The sequence below is a fragment of the Salvelinus fontinalis genome, chromosome 22 (assembly GCF_029448725.1).
Source record: "Salvelinus fontinalis isolate EN_2023a chromosome 22, ASM2944872v1, whole genome shotgun sequence".
Lineage (NCBI taxonomy): Eukaryota > Metazoa > Chordata > Actinopteri > Salmoniformes > Salmonidae > Salvelinus > Salvelinus fontinalis.
The window spans coordinates 8,902,227-8,924,375 of NC_074686.1; the positions used below are offsets into that span (position 1 = coordinate 8,902,227).

A 22,149-nucleotide genomic window follows, 5' to 3' on the forward strand; every position below is an offset into this window, starting at 1 on the left:
GTGTCATTGGTTTATCTCACTAAGTATAAAATATATTGAGAGAGAGAGACAGAGGCAAGATAATACACACCATGAGAGGGTGGGCACAAGAGTGAGAGCAGACACCACCATTGTATGACTCATTGGCCACAGACCCAACTGTGTGTTTGTGAATAACAAGTGATAAGAATTCCAACCATCTAGATCGCTCAAGTGCACACAATGGGCTGTCAGACAGTAATACACCGTTAACAGCACAAGGCCCTGTGACCAGTATGTTGCTGAGCAATGACTCACATTGTTAAATGCGCTACATGGTCAATACGCTTTCTGCAGTGGCCGTATAGCATTTACTTTAATGCGCCCCCGTAGAAGACAGAGCAAACGTATTGTTGTCAAGGAAGTGACTTTGTATTGATACAGGACCTCCCGCCCTCACCTAATCATGTCAATGCGGAGCAATACCAAGCACTCCGCATTGTTACACAATTTGAGAGGTCAAGGCGATGCGGAACAGAGTGCCTCCAGCGGCCCAGGAATTGCGTCACACCACCCATACGGCTCCGCCGACCACACTTTCAGATCAAGCATAAATTGGCTCTTAGAGCAGAGACAAGACTATATCTTATTTACATCACCATTTCATCAATGAGGGTCTTTTGATTTTTGACGGTTGTGGGTATGACATAAGTAATTAACAACAATGCTAGTTCTAAATGCTGTCCAACAAAAACAGACGAAACAAACAAATGTGACAATGTGTCAGACTTAACGTTAACTATCACACGAGGATTGCAAGCAAGCAAACACTGTGGGGATTAGGCTAGCCAACCTAACGTTAAAGAAGCAAGTTATTTCCTAATTTTTTATTTATTTACTATACCATAACATGCATGGATAATATGGGCACAATTATAGCTAACTTACTAACCAACTTTTTTTGTAGCCCTTTCAAACCTTGCTAATTGCTACATTGTTGTTTACTAGCTACTGTTAGCCAGCTAACGTTAAGGTTCCAGGCTGTCACTTCCGCATACAAAGTTCGATGTAAGGTGAAGGTAGCAAGCGAACTAGCAAATAAAAAAAAGGGGAAAAAAACACATGTAAAGTTTTTAATCATACTAAATCTCAACTAGAGCTTGCCAAACCGACTAAACAGAGCGTTTTATTTATGGCTAACGTTACCTATCATAGGTCGCTAGGCTAACATTAGTTTGCTAGTTAGCTAGCTAAATTCCAGACGAGGCCTGTAAAACCGTTTCGCCTCAATCATTTTCAGTGCCGTCATTTAAAAAAAACAACGAAGTAAAATAAACAAAAACGAATGCTATTTTCCCAAGCTGCTATGTAGACACTTAGCACGTAACGTTAACTAGTAAAAACAACAAACAAAAGCTAGCTGACGTCCTTAGCAGCTAACTTTAGCAAGCTGGTTAGCTAGGTGTCAACTGCTAATGCGGTTGTTTAAAAATAAATACACACACTAAGTTGTTCCAAATGTAAATATGTACTGTTTCTACATAACATACATTTCACGATTTATCTCAAATCAGACTTAGATTGCAAAAGTTTCGCTACCGTATCAATCCAACACAGGCGTTGTCACATCCGGGGTTCATACACATGATCACTGTAAAGGGGGCGTTTCATACAACAGCCTCCAATATTCTTGAGGTTCATCTGGGGCTCATCATATGGCATTAAGTGAGTATATCTTCTACCTTTTTATCTACCCTCCCGCTTAGTTATATAAGAAAATCTAGAGCCAAAGAGAGACATCCTCCAAAGAGACTACATACATTGTCCTTGGCAAGTGGTGAGACAACCTTGAATATCTTTTATTAGGGCAGGTAGGTGATCTTCAATGGAGAGGGGTTGACATTAGTGAAAAACGTTTTGCCAAACATAATTAATCAATCTGCGGTATTGATTTACTGATCAGTGCACATTGAGAGTCTGTAAACGTTCAGGTTCAGAGCAAGCCCGGAACTGAGTCATGCCACAGGAAATTTGAGCTAGGTGAGACGAGTAAGCACTACTGAATGCTATTCTAGCAGGAGTGAATAACAAAAAAAATGTACAACAGTGGGCTACTTGTGATCATAGGGAATTATGGGGAGGATCGCTTGCCTAGCAATCCAGAGTCCTTGTTCCGGCCAAACGCTAGGCCACACCCACACAAGTAGTTTGGATCTCCCATAGAGATAGATCATAGAGATAGATAGAGGACACATTTTTGTATCTGTGACATTATAGCATCTGTGACAGCATGGGCAGTGGCCGTTGAGATTGCCAGCATGGGCAATCTCCATTTTAAAAAGTAGTCATTTTCTTCTTAACTATTGGACCATCAAATTTTATTGGTCACATACACATGATTAGCAGATGTTATTGCGAGTGTAGCGAAATGCTTCTGCTTCTAGTTCCGACAGTGCAGTAACATCTAACAAGTAATATCTAACAATTCCACAACAAATCTAAGTAAAGGAATGGAATAAGAATATATAAATATATGGATGAGCAATGATAGAGCGGCATAGGCTAAAATGGATAAATATAAATATATAAATAGAATACAGTATATACATATGAGATGAATAATGAAAGATAAGTAAACATTATTAAAGTGGCATTATTAAAGTGACTAGTGATCCATTTATTAAAGTGGCCAATGATTTCAAGTCAGTATGTAGGCAGCATCCTCTCTGTGTTTAGTGATGGCTGTTTATCAGTCTGACGGCCTTGAGATTGTTTTTCAGTCTCTCGGTCCCAGCTGTGATGCACCTGTACTGACCTCGCCTTCTGGATGGTAACGGGGTGAACAGACAGTGGCTCGGGTGGTTGTTGTCCTTGATTATCTTTTTGGCCTTCCTGTGACATCGGGTGCAGTAGGTGTCCTGGAGGGCAGGTAGTTTGCCCCTGGTGATGTGTTGTGCAGACTGCACCACCCTCTGGAGAGCCCTGCGGTTGTGGGTGGTGCAGTTGACGTACCAAGCGGTGATACAGCTCGACAGGATGCTCTCAATTGTGCATCTGTAAAAGTTTGTGAGGGTTTTAGGTGACAAGCCACATTTTTTCAGCCTCCTGAGGTTGAAGAGGCGCTGTTGCGCCTTCTTCACCACATTGTCTGTGTGGGTGGACCATTTCAGTTTGTCCGTGACGTGTACGCAGAGGAACTTAACTTTCCATCTTCTCCACTGCTGTCCCATCGGTGTGGATAGGGGGGTGGTTCCTCTGCTGTTTCCACGATCATCTTCTTTGTTTTGTTGACATTTATTTTCCTGACACCATACTCCGAGTGCCCTCACCTCCTCCCTGTAGGCTGACTCGTCGTTGTTGGTAATCAAGCCCACTACTGTTGTGTCATCTGCAATTCTGATGATTGAGTTGGGTGAAGAGGGAGTACAGGAAGGGGCTGAGCACGCACCCTTGCGGGGCCCCAGTGTTGAGGATCAGCGAAGTGGAGATGTTGTTTCCTACCTTCACCACCTGGGGGCGGCCCGTCAGAAAGTCCTAGACCCAATTGCACAGGGCGGGGTTGAGACCCAGGGCCTCAAGCTTAATGATGAGCTTGGAGGGTACTATGGTGTTGAATGCTGAGCTATGCAATGAACAGCATTCTTACATAGGTATTCCTCTTGTCCAGATGGGATAGGACAGCGTGTAGCGTGATGGCGATTGCAAAGTCTGTAGACCTATTGGGGTGGTAAGCAAATTGAAGTGGGTCTAGGATGACAGGTAAGGTGGAGGTGATATGATCCTAGACTAGTCTCTAAAAGCACTAAATGATGACAGAAGTGAGTGATAGTCATTTTGTTCAGTTACCTTTGCATTGTTGGGTACAGGAACAATGGTGGCCATCTTGAAGCATGTGGGGACAACAGACTGAGATAGGAAGAGATTGGTCTGCGCATGCTCTGAGGACACGGCTAGGGATGCCATCTGGGCCGGCAGCCTTGCGAGGATTAACACGTTTAAATGTCTTACTCATGTCGGCCACGGGGAAAGAGAGCCCACAGTCCTGGGTAGCAGGTCGCGTTGGTGGCACTGTATTATCCTCAAAGCGGGCAAAGAAGGTATTTAGTTTGTCTGGAAACAAGACGTCGGTGTCAATGACTTGGCTGGTTTTCCTTTTGTAGTCTGTGATTGTCTGTAGACCCTGCCACATACGTAAATAATACATTAAAAAAAGCGAAATACTGCAAAGTACTAGAAGGACTAGAAGCAAGGCAGCCCTCTCTGTCGGCGCCATCTTGAGCATGATGACCCGATTGGACATGAAGCCTGATACTTGTCCTGTACGTACCACAACATTCAGAACTCTTGATGCATTATAGAATAGATCTTTATTGTGCATTTTCTCAAGGGAACATTGGCAGTAGGTGGCACCTGAGGTCTAAATGCCATCTCTCTCTCTCTCTCTCTCTCTCTCTCTCTCTCTCTCTCTCTCTCTCTCTCTTTCTCTTTCTCTTTCTCTTTCTCTTTCTCTTTCTCTCTCTCTCTCTCTACTTTTTTTCTTGTCAGCCCTAGGAATCAAACCGGCAAGCCTTCGGCTACTGGTCCGACTTTCTAACCTTGAGGCTACCCACGCCAACCCATACCGGATTGCTGACATACAGGGATGCCACATTAGGTTGGACTCGCTCAGGCAGCAATGGGAAGATGACCACAAGAGGGCACTGAAGTATGGGAAGCTGTGTGGTAACAGCAAAGGGTGGGTACAACAGTCTCCAGACTACACACTCCGTCCAATAGTCAATAGTCTCTAAAGTGGTGTCCTAAGCTCTTCTTGTCACCTTTCCTACAGTGCCTTCAGAAAGTATTCAGACCCCTTGTCCTTTTCCACATTTTGTTACGTTACAGCCTTATTATGAAATAAAAAAATCCTTAGCAATCTACACACAATACCCCATTATGACAAAGTGAAAATAAGTTTTCAGATTTTTTTTGCAAATGTATTACAAATAAAAAATATAAATACCTTATTTACAAAAGTATTAGGACCATTTGCTATGAGACTTGAAATTGAGCTCAGTTGCATCCTGTTTCCGTTGATCACCCTTGCGATGTTTCTACAACTTGATTGGAATCTACGTGTGGTAAATTCAATTGATTGGACATGATTTGGAAAGGCACACACCTGTCTATATAAGGTCCCACCATTGACAGTGCATGTCAGAGCAAAAACCAAGCCATTATGTTGAAGGAATTGTCCGTAGCGCTCCGAGACAGGATTGTGTCGAGACACAGATCTGGGGAAGGGTACCAAAACCTTTCTGCAGCATTGAAGGTCCCCAAGGACACAGTGGCCTCCATCATTCTTAACTGGAAGAAGTATGGAACCACCAAGACTCTTCCTAGAGCTGGCCGCCTGGCCAAACTGAACAATCGGGGGAGAAGGGCCTTGGTCAGGGAGGTGACCAAGAACCCGATGGTCACTCTGACAGAGCTCCAGAGTTCCTCTGTGGAGATGGGAGAACCTTCCAGAAGGACAACCATCTCTACAGCACTCCACCAATAAGGCATGTATGGTAGAGTGGCCAGATGGAAACCATGCGTACGGCCCAGTACTTCACTGGGGCCAAGCTTCCTGCCATCCAGGACCTCTATACCAGGCGGTGTCAGAGGAAGGCCCTAAAAATTGTCAAAGACTCCAGCCACCCTACTCATAGACTGTTCTCTCTGCTACCGCACGGCAAGCGGTACCAGAGCGCCAAGTCTAGGTCCAAAAGGCTTCTTAACAGCTTCTACCCCCAAGCCATAAGACTGCTGACCATCTAATCAAATGGCTACCCAGACTACTTGCATTCCCCCCCCCCCCCTTTTACGCTGCTGCTACTCTCAGTTTATTACCCCCGGTATATAGCCTCGCTACTGTTATTTTACTACTGCTCTTTTATTATTTGTTACTTTTATTTTTTACTTATCTATTTTTTACTTAACACTTATTTTTCTTAACTGCACTGTTGGTTAAGGGCTCATTAAGTAAACATTTCACTGTAAGGTCTACACCTGTTGTATTCGGCGCATGTGACAGATAAACTTTGATTTGATTTCGATTGATGAGGGGGGGGGACACTATTCAATCAATTATAGAATAAGGCTGTAACGTAACAAAATGTGGAAAAAGTCAAGGGGTCTGAATACTTTCCCGAAGGCACTGTATATCTGAACTGATTTAAAAGAACTAGACAAGCGACAGCCATTGGCTCATAGACCACATCCACCATATTGCTTTTACCAATCCAATTTCCAGATCACAACGAAGGATACAGAGACAGGAGGAGCAGGAAGCCGCTTTAGACCCCTGATATGAATGCACAGTTCAAGGCAGAAAACAAACGAGAAGGACAAAAGACATCTGGACAATGTGGAGCTAGTGTAGTGTATCTGATAAATTAGGTAGTATAGGAATTCTGCAGTACACACATTTTTGGATACACCTGCAAACAAAGCTACCCATGCATAGCCTACACACTGAACAGCTGTTGGCACACCCCCCTCGTCATCCAGAATCCGCCTATAGAAAGTAATGTGTCCATGAATCTCGACATGAATCTGGAAACGATAGAGGATGGTTAGAAGCTAGGGTGTTGACACCAATGCATTATCACACACACACACACACACACACACACACACACACACACACACACACACACACACACACACACACACACACACACACACACTGCCCTAGGAGAGGAGTCCATGCAGACTCCCCTTACTGACACACTGGCTCTCTGTCCACTGGCCTCCCATACACCCCTGTGCCTCCCCTGACATCTGCACCTCCTCTGTCTCCCTCTCTCCTCACAAATAACACAGACACACACACACACACATACAGAACAACCCCACCCTCACATTCACACTCCCCACGCAAACATTGCAAAAGGAAAAGAGGAAATGAGAGGAAGGAGGATGGGACAGGAGCAGCTGTGTGGACTGAAACAGAGGTTGGAGAACCAGACGTGTGACCAGAGGGCGGAGGAAATGTTGTCAATCAACCAGGATTAAAATAGCAGTTGGATAGAGGCACTTTCCCTGTACAGTTCTCTCTCTCTCTTTCTGAGTGAGATGGGTGTCAAGGACATTGTTGTTGTTGTATTCCAAAGATAATCCCATTTTTACTTGGCCATTTAATTATAGAATTATAGATCTCTCACTCTCCTCTGTCTAGGCAAACACACCCACACCACACCACACACACACACACACACACACACACACACAGGAATGCACACACACACACAAATGCACATACACAGGAATGCGCACACACGCATGTGCTCCCGAGTGGTGCGGTGGTCTAAGGCACTGCATCTCAGTGCAAGAGGCGTCACTACAGTCCCTGGTTCGATTCCAGACTGTATCACATCCGGCCGGGATTGGGAGTCCCATAGGGCGGCGGACAATCGGCCGGGGTAGGCCGCCATTGTAAATAAGAATTTGTTCTTAACTGTCTTGCCTTGTTAAATAAAGGTTCATTTTTAAAAAAATACTATAAATAAATAAATAAATGTGTACACAAACGCTGTTTAACCCACACCGCCTGTCTATCTGTTTAACCATCAAGCAGTCCTAAAACATTAAACTCTTCCAGTAATCAACAAATTGCCATTTTTAAGGGCATTACTTTTCATGGATGGTTTTGCATATAAGCACATCTTAAAGCAAAATACATTTGAAATGTGTTGGTATTTCTTACGTGTAATTGTTCTCTTACAGTTTACAAACATTTTTCAAACAACAAGAAAGTAGTAGTAATTTTGATATATGCTATAGAATGGGGAATACATTCAATGTTTCCAAATCCACTTTGATGCTGTAGCAGTGCAACATTGCCGTTCATTGTTTAGTGCCTATACAGTTAGTCATATATAAGAAGTGGTATACGCTGTAGGTGCATCATTGCTGAGCCAGTGTTTAGTATAGATGATGCAATGGTGCACAGTATATGAACGGTGCCTTGTATACCGACTACACAGCCTTTACAGCATCATGAAAGAGACAGATGAGAGATGAGAATGGGAAAGAGAGATGAGAGTGGGAAAGAGAAATGAGAGAGGGAAAGAGAGATATGAGAGAGAGGGAAAGAGAGATGAGAGAGGGAAAGAGAGATATGAGAGAGTGGGAAAGAGAGATATGAGAGGGAAAGAGAGATGAGAGCGAAGGGAAGAGAGATGAGAGTGGGAAAGAGATAGATTAGAGAGGTAAAGAGAGTGGGAAAGAGAGATGAGAGGGAAAGAGAGATGAGAGAGGGAAAGAGAGATAAGAGAGGGAAAGAGATGAGAGCGAGGGGAAAAGAGATGAGAGTGGGAAAGAGAGAGGTTAGAGAGATATGAGAGAGTGGGAAAGAGAGATGAAAGAGATGAGAGGGAAAGAGAGATGAGAGCGAGGGGAAGAGAGATGAGAGCAGGAAAGAGATGAGAGAGAGGGAAAGAGAGATGAGAGAGGGAAAGAGAGATTAGAGAGGGAAAGAGATGAGAGAGAGCGAGAAGGGGGTAGACAGACCACTTGTTCCTTCCCCTCTCTATTTTTACCGCTGAAATGCAGTTCAAAATGCAGCACCCTGTCTTTTTCTCTCCAATCCACCTCTCCTCCATCCCTCTTTCTGTCTAATTGATCAACCCTCCCCACTCTCTTCCCTCTCTCGCTCCTCTTTTCTCAGCATCTTTTTCTGAGTCATCCCCTCCCCCTTCTGTCACACATTTGACCCCCACCCTCTGTTTTCCTCCTCTCTGCTCTCCCTCTCTCTGTTTCTCTCCCTCTCTCATCCGTCTCTCCAGTATTTTCTGGCTTTCCCTATTAGGCGGAACATACAAACGGCAGGTAACGATGGAAAATCCTCATTCTCTTCTCTCCCTCTTCCGCTCTCTTTTCATTCTCCAGGCTGTCATCCCCTGTTTTATTCCTGCATCTTGTATTGATTACCTCCCAGTAGCAGAGATGTGCTGGCTTGGAGTAGGTCGCGGTGATGATGTTGATGATGATGGTGATGATGCTTCCTGCTTAGTTCTGTATGTGAGGCATTACGGTTGTGTATGCTAACTAATGTGTCAGCCCTGCCTGGCTCTGGGTTCGAGGTGTTATATTGATTCACTGTGAGTGTGTGTTTGTGTGTACTGTGTGTACGTGTGTGTCAGATTGTATTAGAGCATTTGTGTCTGGGTTCTTTGAAGTTGCCTCAGTGCATGATCTGTGTGTTTGTATGGAGAACATGTGATTGTGTTAGAGCTACTGTGTGTGTGTGTGTGTGTGTGTGTGTTTGTGTCTGTGTGAGACAGGGAGAGGAAAGGAGAAGCTCTACACGTCTGTGTGTGTGTGTTTGAGAGAGAATGTGTATGTGTGCCCGAGAGACGGTGAAGGGGAGGGAGAGAACCTTGAATGTCTGTATCAGTATGTGTGTTTGTGTGTGTGTATATATGTACAGTGAATGTGTGAGGAAGAGGGATAGTGTCAGCGTCTGCAAAAGTGTGTGTGTGTGCCATGCGTTAGACTGCTCTCCATGCGTCTGTGTCGGCGTGTCTGCAATCGGTGCCACTCCTGCGAAAATGATCCTTCCTCGTCCCTCTCTCTCTCCCTTCCTGCTCTCCTTTTTACCCAACCATCCCTCTCTCTCTCCTCCTCCTCCATCCCTCCATCTCTGAATCTCCTCTCTTCTTCAGCCAAAAGGATGGATTTAATGATTTATCTCTTTTTCTCCCCATCGCCTCACCCCTCCCTCCCTCTTATCACGCTCTCTCTCTCTGGGTATTTGTGCTGAGTGCTGCAATCTTCAGGGGGTGCGGTGTGGACATGGGTGTCCTCATGCTGCACACTGCTGGGAGGGAAGGGGTTATATAACTTACAGCTGCTTTCATGTATGTGTCACGATAATGGATGGGGCTGATTGGCTGAAAGTGGATAGGGATTTATGCATATTGTGGCGCCATTAAATCACAAGCATTTAAATGTAGAAGATAAGGTTAAATACATTCATAGTCGCTGAAAAGTACGGGGCTGAAAGGTAGGTATAATATATTTCTGCACCACAACCATTTCAGTGAAAAACACCCAGCGACATTCATACATTTTTACACAGTAATGGCTGACAGAATGAGGGGGGTTGTCAAGGAATAGAGCTGTAAGTGTACAAGGGCTTATTATTCGGCGCACAATATTTCAGTTGTCATTTCAGTTGCTGTAACATTTCAGTCTTTCTGTAAAGACCGGAGATTATATAGCTGTGCAGTTCTGTAGGGATCCATGTTATTTTGTTAATTCAAATAAGTGAGCAATTAGCAACAAAGACTGTTAGAGACCTAGTACTATTAATAAGGGACATTTATAATGACATCATATGGTACAGCATAGGGCAGGGATGTGCACTCGTCATGAGGAGCCGCAATGGCTCGTGGGTCTGTGTACCCACATCCATACCAACACATAAATCCTAGCCTTTTAGCCTGTGGATTTATGGGTAATGCTCGACATGGTGGGCGCCGACAGTCCAATCTTGACCAATGGCGGTGACGGATTCCCTGTGTCTCGTGGAGTCGTGAGCCAAGTGACTAGGAACCATGTCGTCGTTTCGCTCGAGTCACCGACCGCCCGCCGATTCCACACCTGACAGCGACATAGTGTGTGAGTGAGCCATGTTTAAGCATCATGGACTTAGAATATATTTTAGTCTGGTCCTTTTACCGTGGTAATAGCTCCATCTGACCTCCTGGTACACGAAGCATTGTGAAATCTGTTCATTTCCAACTTCACATGGGGGAACTCTTTCATAAATCATGATGGTTTATAGCAACCGTAATGTCACTCTCTGCACACTTCATTTGCACTCCCATTATGCACTTCCTTACTGTATGTGCAAATGCAATGGTAAAAATAGAGCCACTTATGATCTCTCTCTTTCTCTCTCCCCCCTTCTCTCTCTCCTTCTCCCCCCTTCTCTCTCTTTCTCTCCCCCCTTTTCTCTCTCTCTTTCACAGGATGTCGATTGTCAGCATCGTTGCGAGGGAGATCCTCGACTCCCGGGGAAACCCCACTGTGGAGGTGGACCTGTGCACAGAGAAAGGTGACCCCTCTCAAGCCTGTCTGCAAAGCGTAGTATCGCACCGTACAAAGAGAGTTAAGATTAGCCAAAAGCTGCAATAAAATTCTTAAGAGCGTCGCCGTCTAAGGCCTCGTACTGTTTCCCGGATCATTCCCCCCTAACGTCACTCTCTCTGTTGTCATCTCTTACATTTCCCTCCCTCTCTTTCTGTCTCTCTCAGGTCTTTTCAGGGCTGCAGTGCCCAGCGGAGCGTCCACAGGCATCTATGAGGCTCTTGAGCTGAGGGATGGAGACAAGAGCCGCTACAAGGGCAAAGGTTGGTTTGTGTGCGTGCGTGCGTGCGTGTATATCTAATGCTTGAGTAAACAGAATGATGTTTGTCCCTCCTTCCCCATCTTCTCTCCTATCTGCCTTCTTTCTCTGCTGTAGGTGTGCTCAAGGCAGTGGGCCACATCAATGACACTCTGGCTCCTGCCCTCATAGCATCGGTGAGTTGAAGGACTGTGATTTGGACGTGTTTTGTCAGCTAGATGACAGTGATCATGTGTGAGTGCATATAGATTTGCAGATGAGAGAGAGAGAGAGAGAGAGACATTGGGCTGCGGTTATAGAACGTAGATATAGAAATGAGCTGAACATCTTACAACTCAATGATGTTGTACCTCTGATTCTATACAATCAAATCTGTTACATCTATGATGTGTGCAAGAGGTAATACTTTTGAGGGTTTGGCTCATAGGTGGCTGCAAATATGAGATATTTCTTGTGTGCAGATATGTCGCGGGTCATCCATCCATTTGTTGAATTAGAGAATTGGTCCTCGATGACTTACCAATATAATGAACGTTTTAATATGCTTGTAAAGGAGCTGTGTAAATATGACGTGTCCCATAGGGTATCAGTGTTGTGGAGCAGGAGCAACTGGACAACACGATGATTGAAATGGACGGCACAGAGAACAAGTGTGAGTCTCCCGGGTTCCTACCAAAGAAACAGATCAAATGTGTCAAGATGTATCCCCCAATCAGTTCAGGTCCACCATCAACTGAGAGAATGGGCTTTTGTCTGAACCCGGATTTTGGTAGACCTTTTTGAAATTTGTCACATTTCCTTCCTCGTCGACAGCTCAGTTTGGTGCTAATGCTATCCTGGGAGTCTCCCTGGCCATTTGCAAGGCTGGTGCAGCAGAAAAAGAGGTCCCCCTGTACCGTCACATCGCTGACCTGGCGGGAAACACAGAGCTGGTGCTCCCAGTTCCAGTAAGACACTACTTATATAACGGTTATATCAGAGAAGGTGTAGCAGTAGCGTAATAACAATGATTCAACACTGAAACAGTCATTGTGTGAATGGTTTTACCATAATGGTATGTATGATATAAAGGAAATATACTGTATATGAAAAATATGGGAAATTAGAAACTGTACCAGTATCTGCTGAACATGGGTATTGGCCTAACTGCTAATTCCCCTTTGTCTCCTCTCATCTCCTTCCCAGGCGTTCAACGTGATCAACGGAGGCTCCCACGCGGGCAACAAGCTAGCCATGCAGGAGTTCATGGTACTTCCTGTCGGGGCGGAGTCTTTCAGGGATGCGCTTCGGGTGGGCTCCGAGCTGTACCACACGCTCAGGGGGGTGATCCAGGAGAAGTACGGCCAGGACGCTACCAACGTGGGCGACGAGGGGGGGTTCGCCCCCAATATCCTGGAGAACAGTGAGGGTAAGTGCAGCAGAGTTCATTTAGAACCACAGTCTTGTGACCTGTAAACCCAGTTGTCACCCTCGGTCTACAGGGATTTTATAGTTGATTTAATGGTTAAGACGTTGGATTACCGAGCAAGATATCTCCGGTACAAATCCAACCATAGGATATCCATGGCACTTTACTTCTATCTTGGGTCATGTTCATAACGTACCAAACACAAGAAAGCAGTATGGACTACTCCGTTTTTGTTTTCTGTTTCAAAACATTTTGCTGTGTGCCCCATTGAACACGACTCTGGTAACACTTTAACCAGGGTTCAAATTATACATGCTCTTGGCGGTAGGGCTGTTGCACCGTTTAGTCACGGTAATTAGGCTTCTCCAAGCTCTGACGCTGCTGATGGTCATTAGTAGCCTACCAAACTTGCTAACTGCCTGGTACTCAGCACTCTATTTTTTTTCTAATCACTCTGACATCAATGCAAATGTCATCGACTATCTATTGAAACACTTAATGAGAGCCCATGAGCTCATGTTGCGCAACATTTCTATAGGTTATGCAATTGCGCGAGAAAACAGAGTGATGGCCTCTATTAAAAAGAGGAGGATCCCATCAGCTTTCCATAGGCTAGGACTACTATGTTTATTTCTCAACTTTCCTAATACTAAGTACATTGCATATCTTTACAACATGAGTATAGCCTACCTAGATGGCATGAAAATTAACCAAGGTAAAAGCAGTACTCCATTCGCCATTTAAGATGTATTTTTTCCCCTGCCCCTGTTTCGAGATAGGTGCATGATAATGGTCTATTCTAAATCAAAACAAATTTCACACATATATTATTTAGTATATGTAAAGACAAGATTAAATCAAGAATAGTCTGATGGGTGACAATATTAGCCTATCACTTGTGAATTACTGTGATAATTATATATTATCACTTGTGAATGATGCCCAGCATAAGGCAAGAGACAATGCCCTTTTTTGGCGCAACTTTTTAGAATCATAGTCGCACACCTCTTGTAGCCTAGCGTATAGGCCTATATATTTTGATTTGTTTGTATCACAACTAAAGTGGTCAAATAACTTCTTAAAATGAAGCACATTAATCTGCTTTATAAGGGGTGTAGAGCCTAACTGGCATACATAAGCAGCGCATGAGTTTCAAGTTTGGGGGAGACAATTTTCACCATAAAAATTCACCTTTATAATGAAAGCATTACATGCGTAATTATATTTTGAAAATGCCGTTTTCCCGCTAATGCTTATAGCCTTCTGCCGTGTACACATTGCTGTGCTTATAATGTGAAGAAATAGCCAAATGTTTTTATTTTATTTAACCTTTAACTAGGCAAGTCAGTGAAGAACAAATTCTTATTTACAATGACGGCCTACCCAGGCCAAACTCGGACGACGCTGGGCCAATTGTGCGCCGCCCTATGGGACTCCCAATCACGGCCGGATGTGATTCAGCCTGGATTCGAACCAGGGACTGTAGTGACGCCTCTTGCACTGAGATGCAGTGCCTTAAACCGCTGTTTATCAACATTTTAAGCTAAACGCTCTGATCTGTTGCGTCAGCTACAAAGCCAAATTTTTGGGGGAGGGATGCTAGTAGTTGTATTCATTTGGAATCTATCACATCCCACAACTGTCCCAGACTATGTTTGGAATATTTATTACTCGCACAGAATAGAATAGGTCAACTTTTGTACTATGGGGGATAGTAGATTGACATAGGCTAGTGCTTTTTCTGTTCATTAGGCCTCATTTTGTTGGCTGATGAAAAGTAAATGTGGACAGTTCTAACATCTTCAATATGCACCTCGGAATTAGATAAGGATGTGCACAGTTACGTCTCCGATGTGTCTGTCTTCACTTGTAGCCTGTGAGAAAGACCCGATCACATGATGGAGAGCCATGTGAGTGAGAGGGGCTTCGGAGCGAGCAGCACTCCGGGCCAAGGGCACAACGGCCACACAAAGGGGAGCTGCCATGAAATTCGAGGCATTATCAAGTGCTTGTCAAATTGTGAATGAGACTGAGAGCTCATATCTTTCACGCGACTTTTTTCAAATCATCATTAGAGTCTTATCATGCAGCCTTACAATGTATTACAAATCAAAACATATAGCCCAACGTTTGTAGAACAACTAAAGTTACATTAATAACTCTAAATTAAGCATATAGGAATACCTATTTCTTTGTTAACCACTCAACACAGAATAGTCGCATGTGCGGACTCCCTCAAATCGCTTGGAGAAAATATCTTTCTCTTTTATTCAGCTTTGTTCAATTGTATTCTTCGTACTATAACATAATGCCATGGAATTCTAAGAAAATCTTGTCTGCTAAATGAACTAATGTAGCCCACAGCCATTTGGCATAGCCAGATGAGGACCTAACATAAGGACAACTGCTATGCTATTCTGTTCTCCTGAAATAGACAACATTTTCTTCATATCATGCTTCCTTAGACCTGTCTAAAATAAATAATGGATTTATTGTGAAGGTGTAGGCTATATTACATGGATTTATTAGACTTTTTAAAATGTAGATGTTCCAAAGGTCTGCATCAGTGGCTGTGGCATCAGTAGGCTGTGTGTGGAAGCCAGGAGATGCTAAATGTGTTTATGTTAATTAATTAACTACCGTGAATTACCGTGAAACCGACAGTTATTTCCTTGACAATCACCGGCTGACGAAATTCCGTGGCCACCACAGTCATAGTTGGGGGCACTGAAAATAGTGGACTGTTTTTGGTTGCCCACATTCTGTATGAGCATTTACACCAATAGACGAATTGTTTCACCCACAATCTAGTCTTTGCTGCGATGTCTATGGGACAACAGCAGCCATAAATCTAAAATGGTGTTAGAGATCAAATCCTAAATGTAAGGTGGTATGCTTTAATGAGTTTCCAACCTGCTTCTGGTACAGTGTCTGCCCATCTGTATGTTTGTCACAACGTGTCCTCCTCAAGGCTTTCTTTTCTCACATTTCCCAACAGCCAAGGCAATGTGTATCAGATGATCTTTGAACTAACTGTGTGTGTGTGTGTGTGTGTGTGTGTGTGTGTGCGTGTGTGTGCGTGTGCGTGTGTGTGTGTGCGTGTGTGTGTGTGTGTGTGAGAGAGAGAGAGAGAAGAGATAGAGAGAGATAACCCTGGGCCTTGGGGAAAGAGTGATGCCGCTATCCCACTATTGAAGTAGCTATGTGTGACAGGAAGTCGAAACCCTGGCAAGATCAAAAAGAAGTGTGAAAAGCCTAAAGGAGTGTCAGCTGGAGGCTCTAAGAATAGATTTTGCTCTGTAGTATCTCTCTAGCATCTAGAACAGAAGCGTGTATGTATTCCTGCAACCTTTCTGCCTCACTCTTGACCCCACGCTAGCTTGGATACTTGACTATTTCTGCATTCAGCAACACAGCAGTATCATGTCACCAAACAAGCAACAAGACAAGTAGGCTACGGCAGAAACAGAGTGATTCACAGGCTAGGTAGAGTCTGCCCTTACACCCTTCCTCTCTCGTTCTCTATCTCTGCCCAACACTTATCTTTCTTTCCTCCCATCCTCCCCTCCCTCTTTCCGTCTCTCCCCTCAGCGTTGGAGCTGATAAAGACAGCCATCGAGAAAGCGGGCTACACGGATAAGGTGGTGATCGGGATGGATGTGGCGGCGTCCGAGTTCTACCGCGAGGGGAAGTACGACCTGGACTTCAAGTCTCCTCCGGACGCTGAAAGGCACATCAGCGGAGAGGAGCTGTCAGACATCTACCAAGGCTTCGTTAACGACTACCCAGGTAGGCAAACAGTCAGCTGACACCTATTGAATTCCTAATTCAATCTGACATGAATTTGATTGATTTTATTTGAGATACTAAAAAATACACACAGTGCATCATTTAAAAAAAACTAGACTGGGATAACACAAAAAAAAGTCAATGAGGTCCCTTGACTGATTCAATTCATTTGTTTCAATTCAGATCCATTCAATTCAATTCAATTATAGAGGTAACAGGCTGATCCTACATTCACATTCAAAAGAGAAGTTCAAGGTCATATCTACCTTCATGTTGAAAGATCCCACGACACATTTCCTCTTACAACACTATGGCTGTCTACTGCTTTGCTCCCTATAGAAAAACCTCTGTTCCAAACCCCGACTGAGTACATGTCCTAACTGAGTGTGCACTCCACTAAACCCTTCTCCCCTTGTCCTCTTTGTAGTGGTGTCCATCGAGGACCCGTTTGACCAGGACGACTGGGCCGCCTGGTCCCGCCTCACGGCTTCCGTGGGCATCCAGGTTGTCGGGGACGACCTGACGGTGACCAATCCCAAGAGGATAGAGAAGGCTGCCGAGGAGCGGGCCTGCAACTGCCTACTGCTCAAAGTCAACCAGATCGGCTCTGTCACTGAAGCCATCCAGGCGTAAGTGACCCACGTCACATGACCTGTCAATAAATCACTTCGATATATAGATTATATAAGTCGCTCTGGATAAGAGCGTCTGCTAAATGACTTAAATGTAATGTAAATGTAGATGTCAATCATCAAGCCAATCTGTCAACCTCAATCACTAGGCCAGGTTGTTCTTGAAAAAGACATTACCTGGTAATATATAGGAGAAACACTACGATGATCTATAACAAGGTTATGTAGCCCTTATGACGTAGGTAGGGTTCAAGTAAAGTGTGACGTCAGTCATGCACATTTATGTAGCCCGTCAATCATCAAGTCTCTGCCAGGTTGGGAGTCCTTGAAAAAGAGAAGTCAATCTCAATGGCAGTTACCTACTTAAATAAAAGATAATTGAATGAAGAAAATAATGAGCTTTTTTTTTTTACGTTCGTATTATCATCAATCAACCATATTTACATATCCAATACTTTACTTCCATCTATATACTTGTCAAATGTTACAACACTCATAGCCACAATCATTGACATTTTACAGCTATCTATCATCTATAACTGTTCATCAATCTTGACCGTAAGTACAGCCAACAGTCATTCAAAGTCGTTCAATTAAAATGTATTAATATAGCCATCAATCATACTTTTACTTTATTCTCCTTTTAGTACCCTCATGCTAATTCTACTCTTACACTCTCCCTCTCTTTTGTCTCTGAGCCCCCACCTTTGTTTCTCTCTTTATCCCTCTCTATATATAGCTGCCTGATACCTTCTCTCTCTCTCTCTCTCTCTCTCTCTCTCTCTCTCTCTCTCTCTCTCTCTCTCTCTCTCTCTCTCTCTCTCTCTCAGGTGTAAGCTAGCCCAGGCCAATGGCTGGGGGGTGATGGTCAGTCACCGTTCGGGAGAGACAGAGGACACTTTCATCGCTGACCTGGTGGTGGGGCTCTGCACTGGACAGGTACTCACTCACTCACTCACTCACTCACTCACTCACTCACTCACTCACTCAGTCACTCAGTCACTCAGTCACTCAAAAAGACATGCGGAGCGTCCCATACAGACACAGAAGACCCCAACCATTATACAAATCTGACCACAACATTGTATCGCTTTCACTAAATCTGTTCTAATTCTGTCTCTCTCTCTCAGATTAAGACAGGAGCCCCATGTAGATCTGAAAGGCTGGCCAAGTACAACCAGCTCATGAGGTCAGTGGTCAAACATGATCCTCTTCAGCTATCCCCCCGAATTGTACACAGTGGCTTATATTGCTTCTTGTGAAAGCATACTGCACCTCAAAACCATAAATCATAATTTTTCCATAATAAATACTGCATCGCAAAGGAATAATAATATACTTGTATGTGTATTATTGCATGTACAGTTGAAGTCGGAAATTCCCTGTCTTAGGTCAGTTAGGATCACCACTTTCTTTTAAGAATGTGAACTGTCAGAATAATAGTTGAGAGAATTATTTATTTCAGCTTTTATTTCTTCCATCACATTCCCAGTGGGTCAGAAGTTTACATACACTCAATTAGTATTTGGTAGCATTGCCTTTAAATTGTTTAACTTGGGTCAAACGTTTCAGGTAGCCTTCCACAAGCTTCCCACAATAAGTTGGGTGAATTTTGGCCCATTCCTCCTGACAGAGCTGGTGTAACCGAGTCAGGTTTTTTAGGCCTCCTTGCTCGGACACGCTTTTTCAGTTCTGCCCACAAATTTTCTATGGGATTGAGGTCAGGGCTTTGTGATTGCCACTCCAATACCTTGACTTTGTTGTCCTTAAGCCATTTTGCCACAACTTTGGAAATATGCTTGGGGTCATAGTCCATTTGGAAGACCCATTTGCGACCAAGCTTTAACTTCATGACTGGTGTCTTGAGATGTTACTTCAATATATCCACATAATTTTCCATCCTCATGATGCCATCTATTTTGTGAAGTGCACCAGTCCCTCCTGCAGCAAAGCCCCCCACAACATGATGCTAACACCCCTGTGCTTCACGGTTGGGATAGTGTTCTTAGGCTTGCAAGCCTCCCCCTTTTTCCTCCAAACATAACGATGGTCATTATGGCCAAACAGTTCTATTTTGGTTTCATCAGACCAAAGGACATTTCTCCAAAAAGTACAATCTTTGTCCCCATGTGCAGTTGCAAACCGTAGTCTGGCTTTTTTATGGCGGTTTTGGAGCAGTGGCTTCTCCCTTGCTGAGCGGCCTTTCAGGTTATGTCTATATAGGACTTGTTTAACTGTGGATATAGTACTTTTGTACTCGTTTTCTCCAGTATCTTCAGAAGGTCCTTTGCTGTTGTTCTGGGATTGATTTGCACTTTCCGCACCAAAGTACGTTTATCTCTAGGTGACAGAACGCGTCTCATTCCTGAGCGGTATGACGGCTGTGTGGTCCCATGGTGTTTATACTTGCGTACTATTGTTTGTACAGATGAACGTGGTACCTTCAGACGTTTGGAAATTGCTCCGATGGATGAACCAGACTTGTGGAGGTCTACAATATTTTTTCTGAGGTCTTGGCTGATTTATTTTGATTTTACCATGATGTCAAGCAAAGAGGCACTGAGTTTGAAGGTAGGCCTTGAAATACATCCACAGGAACACCTCCAAATGACTCAAATGATATCAATTAGCCTATCAGAAGCTTCTAAAGCCATGACATCATTTTCTGGAATTTTCCAAGCTGTTTAAAGGCACAGTCAACTTAGTGTATGTAAACTTCTGACCCACTGGAATTGTGATACAGTGAATTATAAGTGAAATAATCTGTCTGTAAACAATTGTTGGAAAAATGACTTGTGTCATGCACAAAGTAGATGCCCTAACCCACTTGCCAAAACTATAGTTTGTTAACAAGACGTGTGGAGTGGTTGAGAAAATAGTTTTAATGACTCCAAAGTGTATGTAAACTTCCGACTTCAACTGTAAGTGTAAAGGACGTCACGCTGCTTGCTTAGCGAGTACCACTTCCTCCCGATTCGGCCCATACCTGGCGCGAACTCGGGACCTTTGCCTCACAAACACACGTGACCGTCCTCCCTCCAGCGTCTTAGCGCCGCAAATGAGGCGGCGCAAGCAGGACAGTTCAGACTGAGGAGTAGGTTTCACACATCCCCACGTGCTACACAAGCATGCATGAACATATACCATAGCTGTACTATGTAGAGACCAACAAGCTCCTGGTCAACAATCCCTAAAAGTAAGAATAGGAGTAGGACAACGTTGCCCCTAGACACTGATCTAACGTCAGTTTCAACTTCCACCCTCAATGGTTCAAGGTTAGTACTCAGTTACAGTAAACTGAATCTAGTCCTGTATCTACATATAAGAGCGTGGCCAAGAGCATATTCCCACATATCCCATTCTAAACAAGTGTCGCCAAGCTAATTGCTGTGACGCGCATGCTAACGACACGCCAGTGTCACCCTATGTGTGAGAGCCAGTCAGAGCACAGAGAGCACCTGGGATCCGCTCAGTGTAATCCCATTGGGCTCTTAGCAGGACAGGGGAGGGAGGGCCTCTTACCCAATCACAGCACCATTAACAGCCATTATACCACCCTGGCCACTGGGTTAATGGTTCCAGTTAGGAGTTGTACAGATCTAGAATCAGATTGCATGACCCCTATTAACAGCTCCTATAACCCCTGATGATCACTGGGTTAATAGTTACGGATGGAGGTGTATGTAACCACAGATCTAGGATCAGATTGCCTGGGCTTTTCCCTTGAGCAAATGGATGTCAGATACAAATTCAGTTCACATGCATTTACCTGTTTTCTCTTTCCCTCCTTGTCCATTCTGTTGGTCTCTTTAGGATCGAGGAGGAGTTAGGGGATCAAGCTCGCTTTGCAGGCTATAACTTCAGAAACCCCACTGCCCTGTGAGACCAGACAGACAGACACATCGCCGCCAACCATATGCACAGAGCCACTAAGCAACATGAGATGCACAGTTACTTTGAGACACAAAGACAGATGGACAGATAAAGATATAAAGAGACCAACCGACACACACAAACGTGCACATAGAGACACACAAGTGTAGATATGAAGCCTGAAGCGCACCTAAGAAAGACAGATATGTGTCAGAGAAAATTAAACACACAACGCTGTTTACAAAAAAAGCGACACTCCGGCTGACAAGGACAGACTTACAGGCTGAGAAAAAAAAGAATACACATTGTATTTTGCAGTTGTGTTTGCTCTCATTCTCCAATGATAACACAAAACTGCACTCTCCCTCCTTCATCCTCTTCTCCACTTTCCTTTCCTGGCTCTGCAGTCATCCCTCATTTTTGTTGTTTCTTTGTTACTTCCACACACTCTCCTGGTGTTGCTATGATTGCAGGAATTGGCCTGTTCCTCCAAGCTTGTTTCCTCTTTGCCTACTTTCCTTTAGTTACTCTGGCAATAGAATTGCTGTGTTGAAAGACAGAACGCCTGTCATGAAAAAAATGTGAAATAAAATTATGCTAATTTACAGTTTCAACCACACTGACATTCTCTTTTTTGTATTAATATCAAAGTGTTGAACAAATCTAGGATCGGCTTACAACCCCCCCCCCCCCATTTTGTTATACAAAAATGACAGATCAGCATTTGGGGGCAATCTCTTCCTACATCATTACCTACACACAAATGTAAATGACTGATGTTAACTTTTTCTTGTTCTACAACCAATGCACATCTGTGTGCTGTACGTGTAGTTCTCAATTTACGGCGCTGGATGCCACAGTATACTCCCACTATCCCACACACACAACATTCCCATGTAAATACAGAACAGATGGCAAATACTTGCTGTAACACTATTTCATGTTTGGCAAGTGAATTGATTATACCATTTGTAAACTATTTAGCTAGTGTAAAGTTACTGTATCTTAGCTAACAATTATTACATATATCTATAAGGGATACTTCAGGATGTTGGCAATGAAGCCCTTTATTTACCATTTTATGTCTCAGCATCCAGTTTGAAGGGAGT

At 43.9% G+C, this 22,149-nt stretch overlaps 2 protein-coding genes across 5 annotated transcripts in view; one reads left to right on the forward strand and one right to left on the reverse strand.

Moving 5' to 3' along the window:
* The window catches only part of LOC129819718 (cell division control protein 42 homolog), a 17,861-nt gene extending 16,220 nt beyond the window's left edge, over positions 1 to 1,641 (reverse strand). The window contains exon 1 of one of the 2 annotated variants that reach the window (XM_055876252.1): positions 1,558 to 1,641. The gene's annotated coding sequence lies outside the window, so the exon portion shown is untranslated. Of the gene's footprint in view, positions 1 to 1,508 lie in introns of both variants that reach the window. The other variant, XM_055876253.1, reaches the window with a different exon arrangement.
* LOC129819715 (gamma-enolase) lies at positions 1,592 to 21,654 on the forward strand. 3 transcript variants are annotated; one of them, XM_055876246.1, is made up of 13 exons: positions 1,592 to 1,683; positions 4,504 to 4,693; positions 10,962 to 11,047; positions 11,247 to 11,342; positions 11,456 to 11,514; positions 11,921 to 11,990; positions 12,152 to 12,285; positions 12,524 to 12,746; positions 16,338 to 16,535; positions 16,963 to 17,164; positions 17,998 to 18,106; positions 18,298 to 18,356; positions 20,981 to 21,654. In XM_055876246.1, exons 1-13 carry the CDS (start codon positions 1,674 to 1,676, stop codon positions 21,048 to 21,050), a joined length of 1,506 nt encoding a protein of 501 aa, XP_055732221.1. In that variant the 5' UTR covers positions 1,592 to 1,673; the 3' UTR covers positions 21,051 to 21,654. The 3 variants fall into 3 exon arrangements, with proteins under 3 accessions (XP_055732221.1, XP_055732224.1, XP_055732223.1); XM_055876249.1 differs by lacking the exon at positions 1,592 to 1,683 and adding an exon at positions 1,712 to 1,795; XM_055876248.1 differs by lacking the exons at positions 1,592 to 1,683; positions 4,504 to 4,693 and adding an exon at positions 8,655 to 8,814.
* The last annotated feature ends 495 nt before the right edge of the window (positions 21,655 to 22,149 follow it).

Bases quoted from the DNA above. Each gene is read 5' to 3' on its own strand.
- LOC129819715 (XM_055876246.1), top strand. The intron at 11,343-11,455 runs GTTGGTTTGTGT...TCTCTGCTGTAG, and splicing joins GAGCCGCTACAAGGGCAAAG to GTGTGCTCAAGGCAGTGGGC. The intron at 12,747-16,337 runs GTAAGTGCAGCA...CTCTCCCCTCAG, and splicing joins TATCCTGGAGAACAGTGAGG to CGTTGGAGCTGATAAAGACA.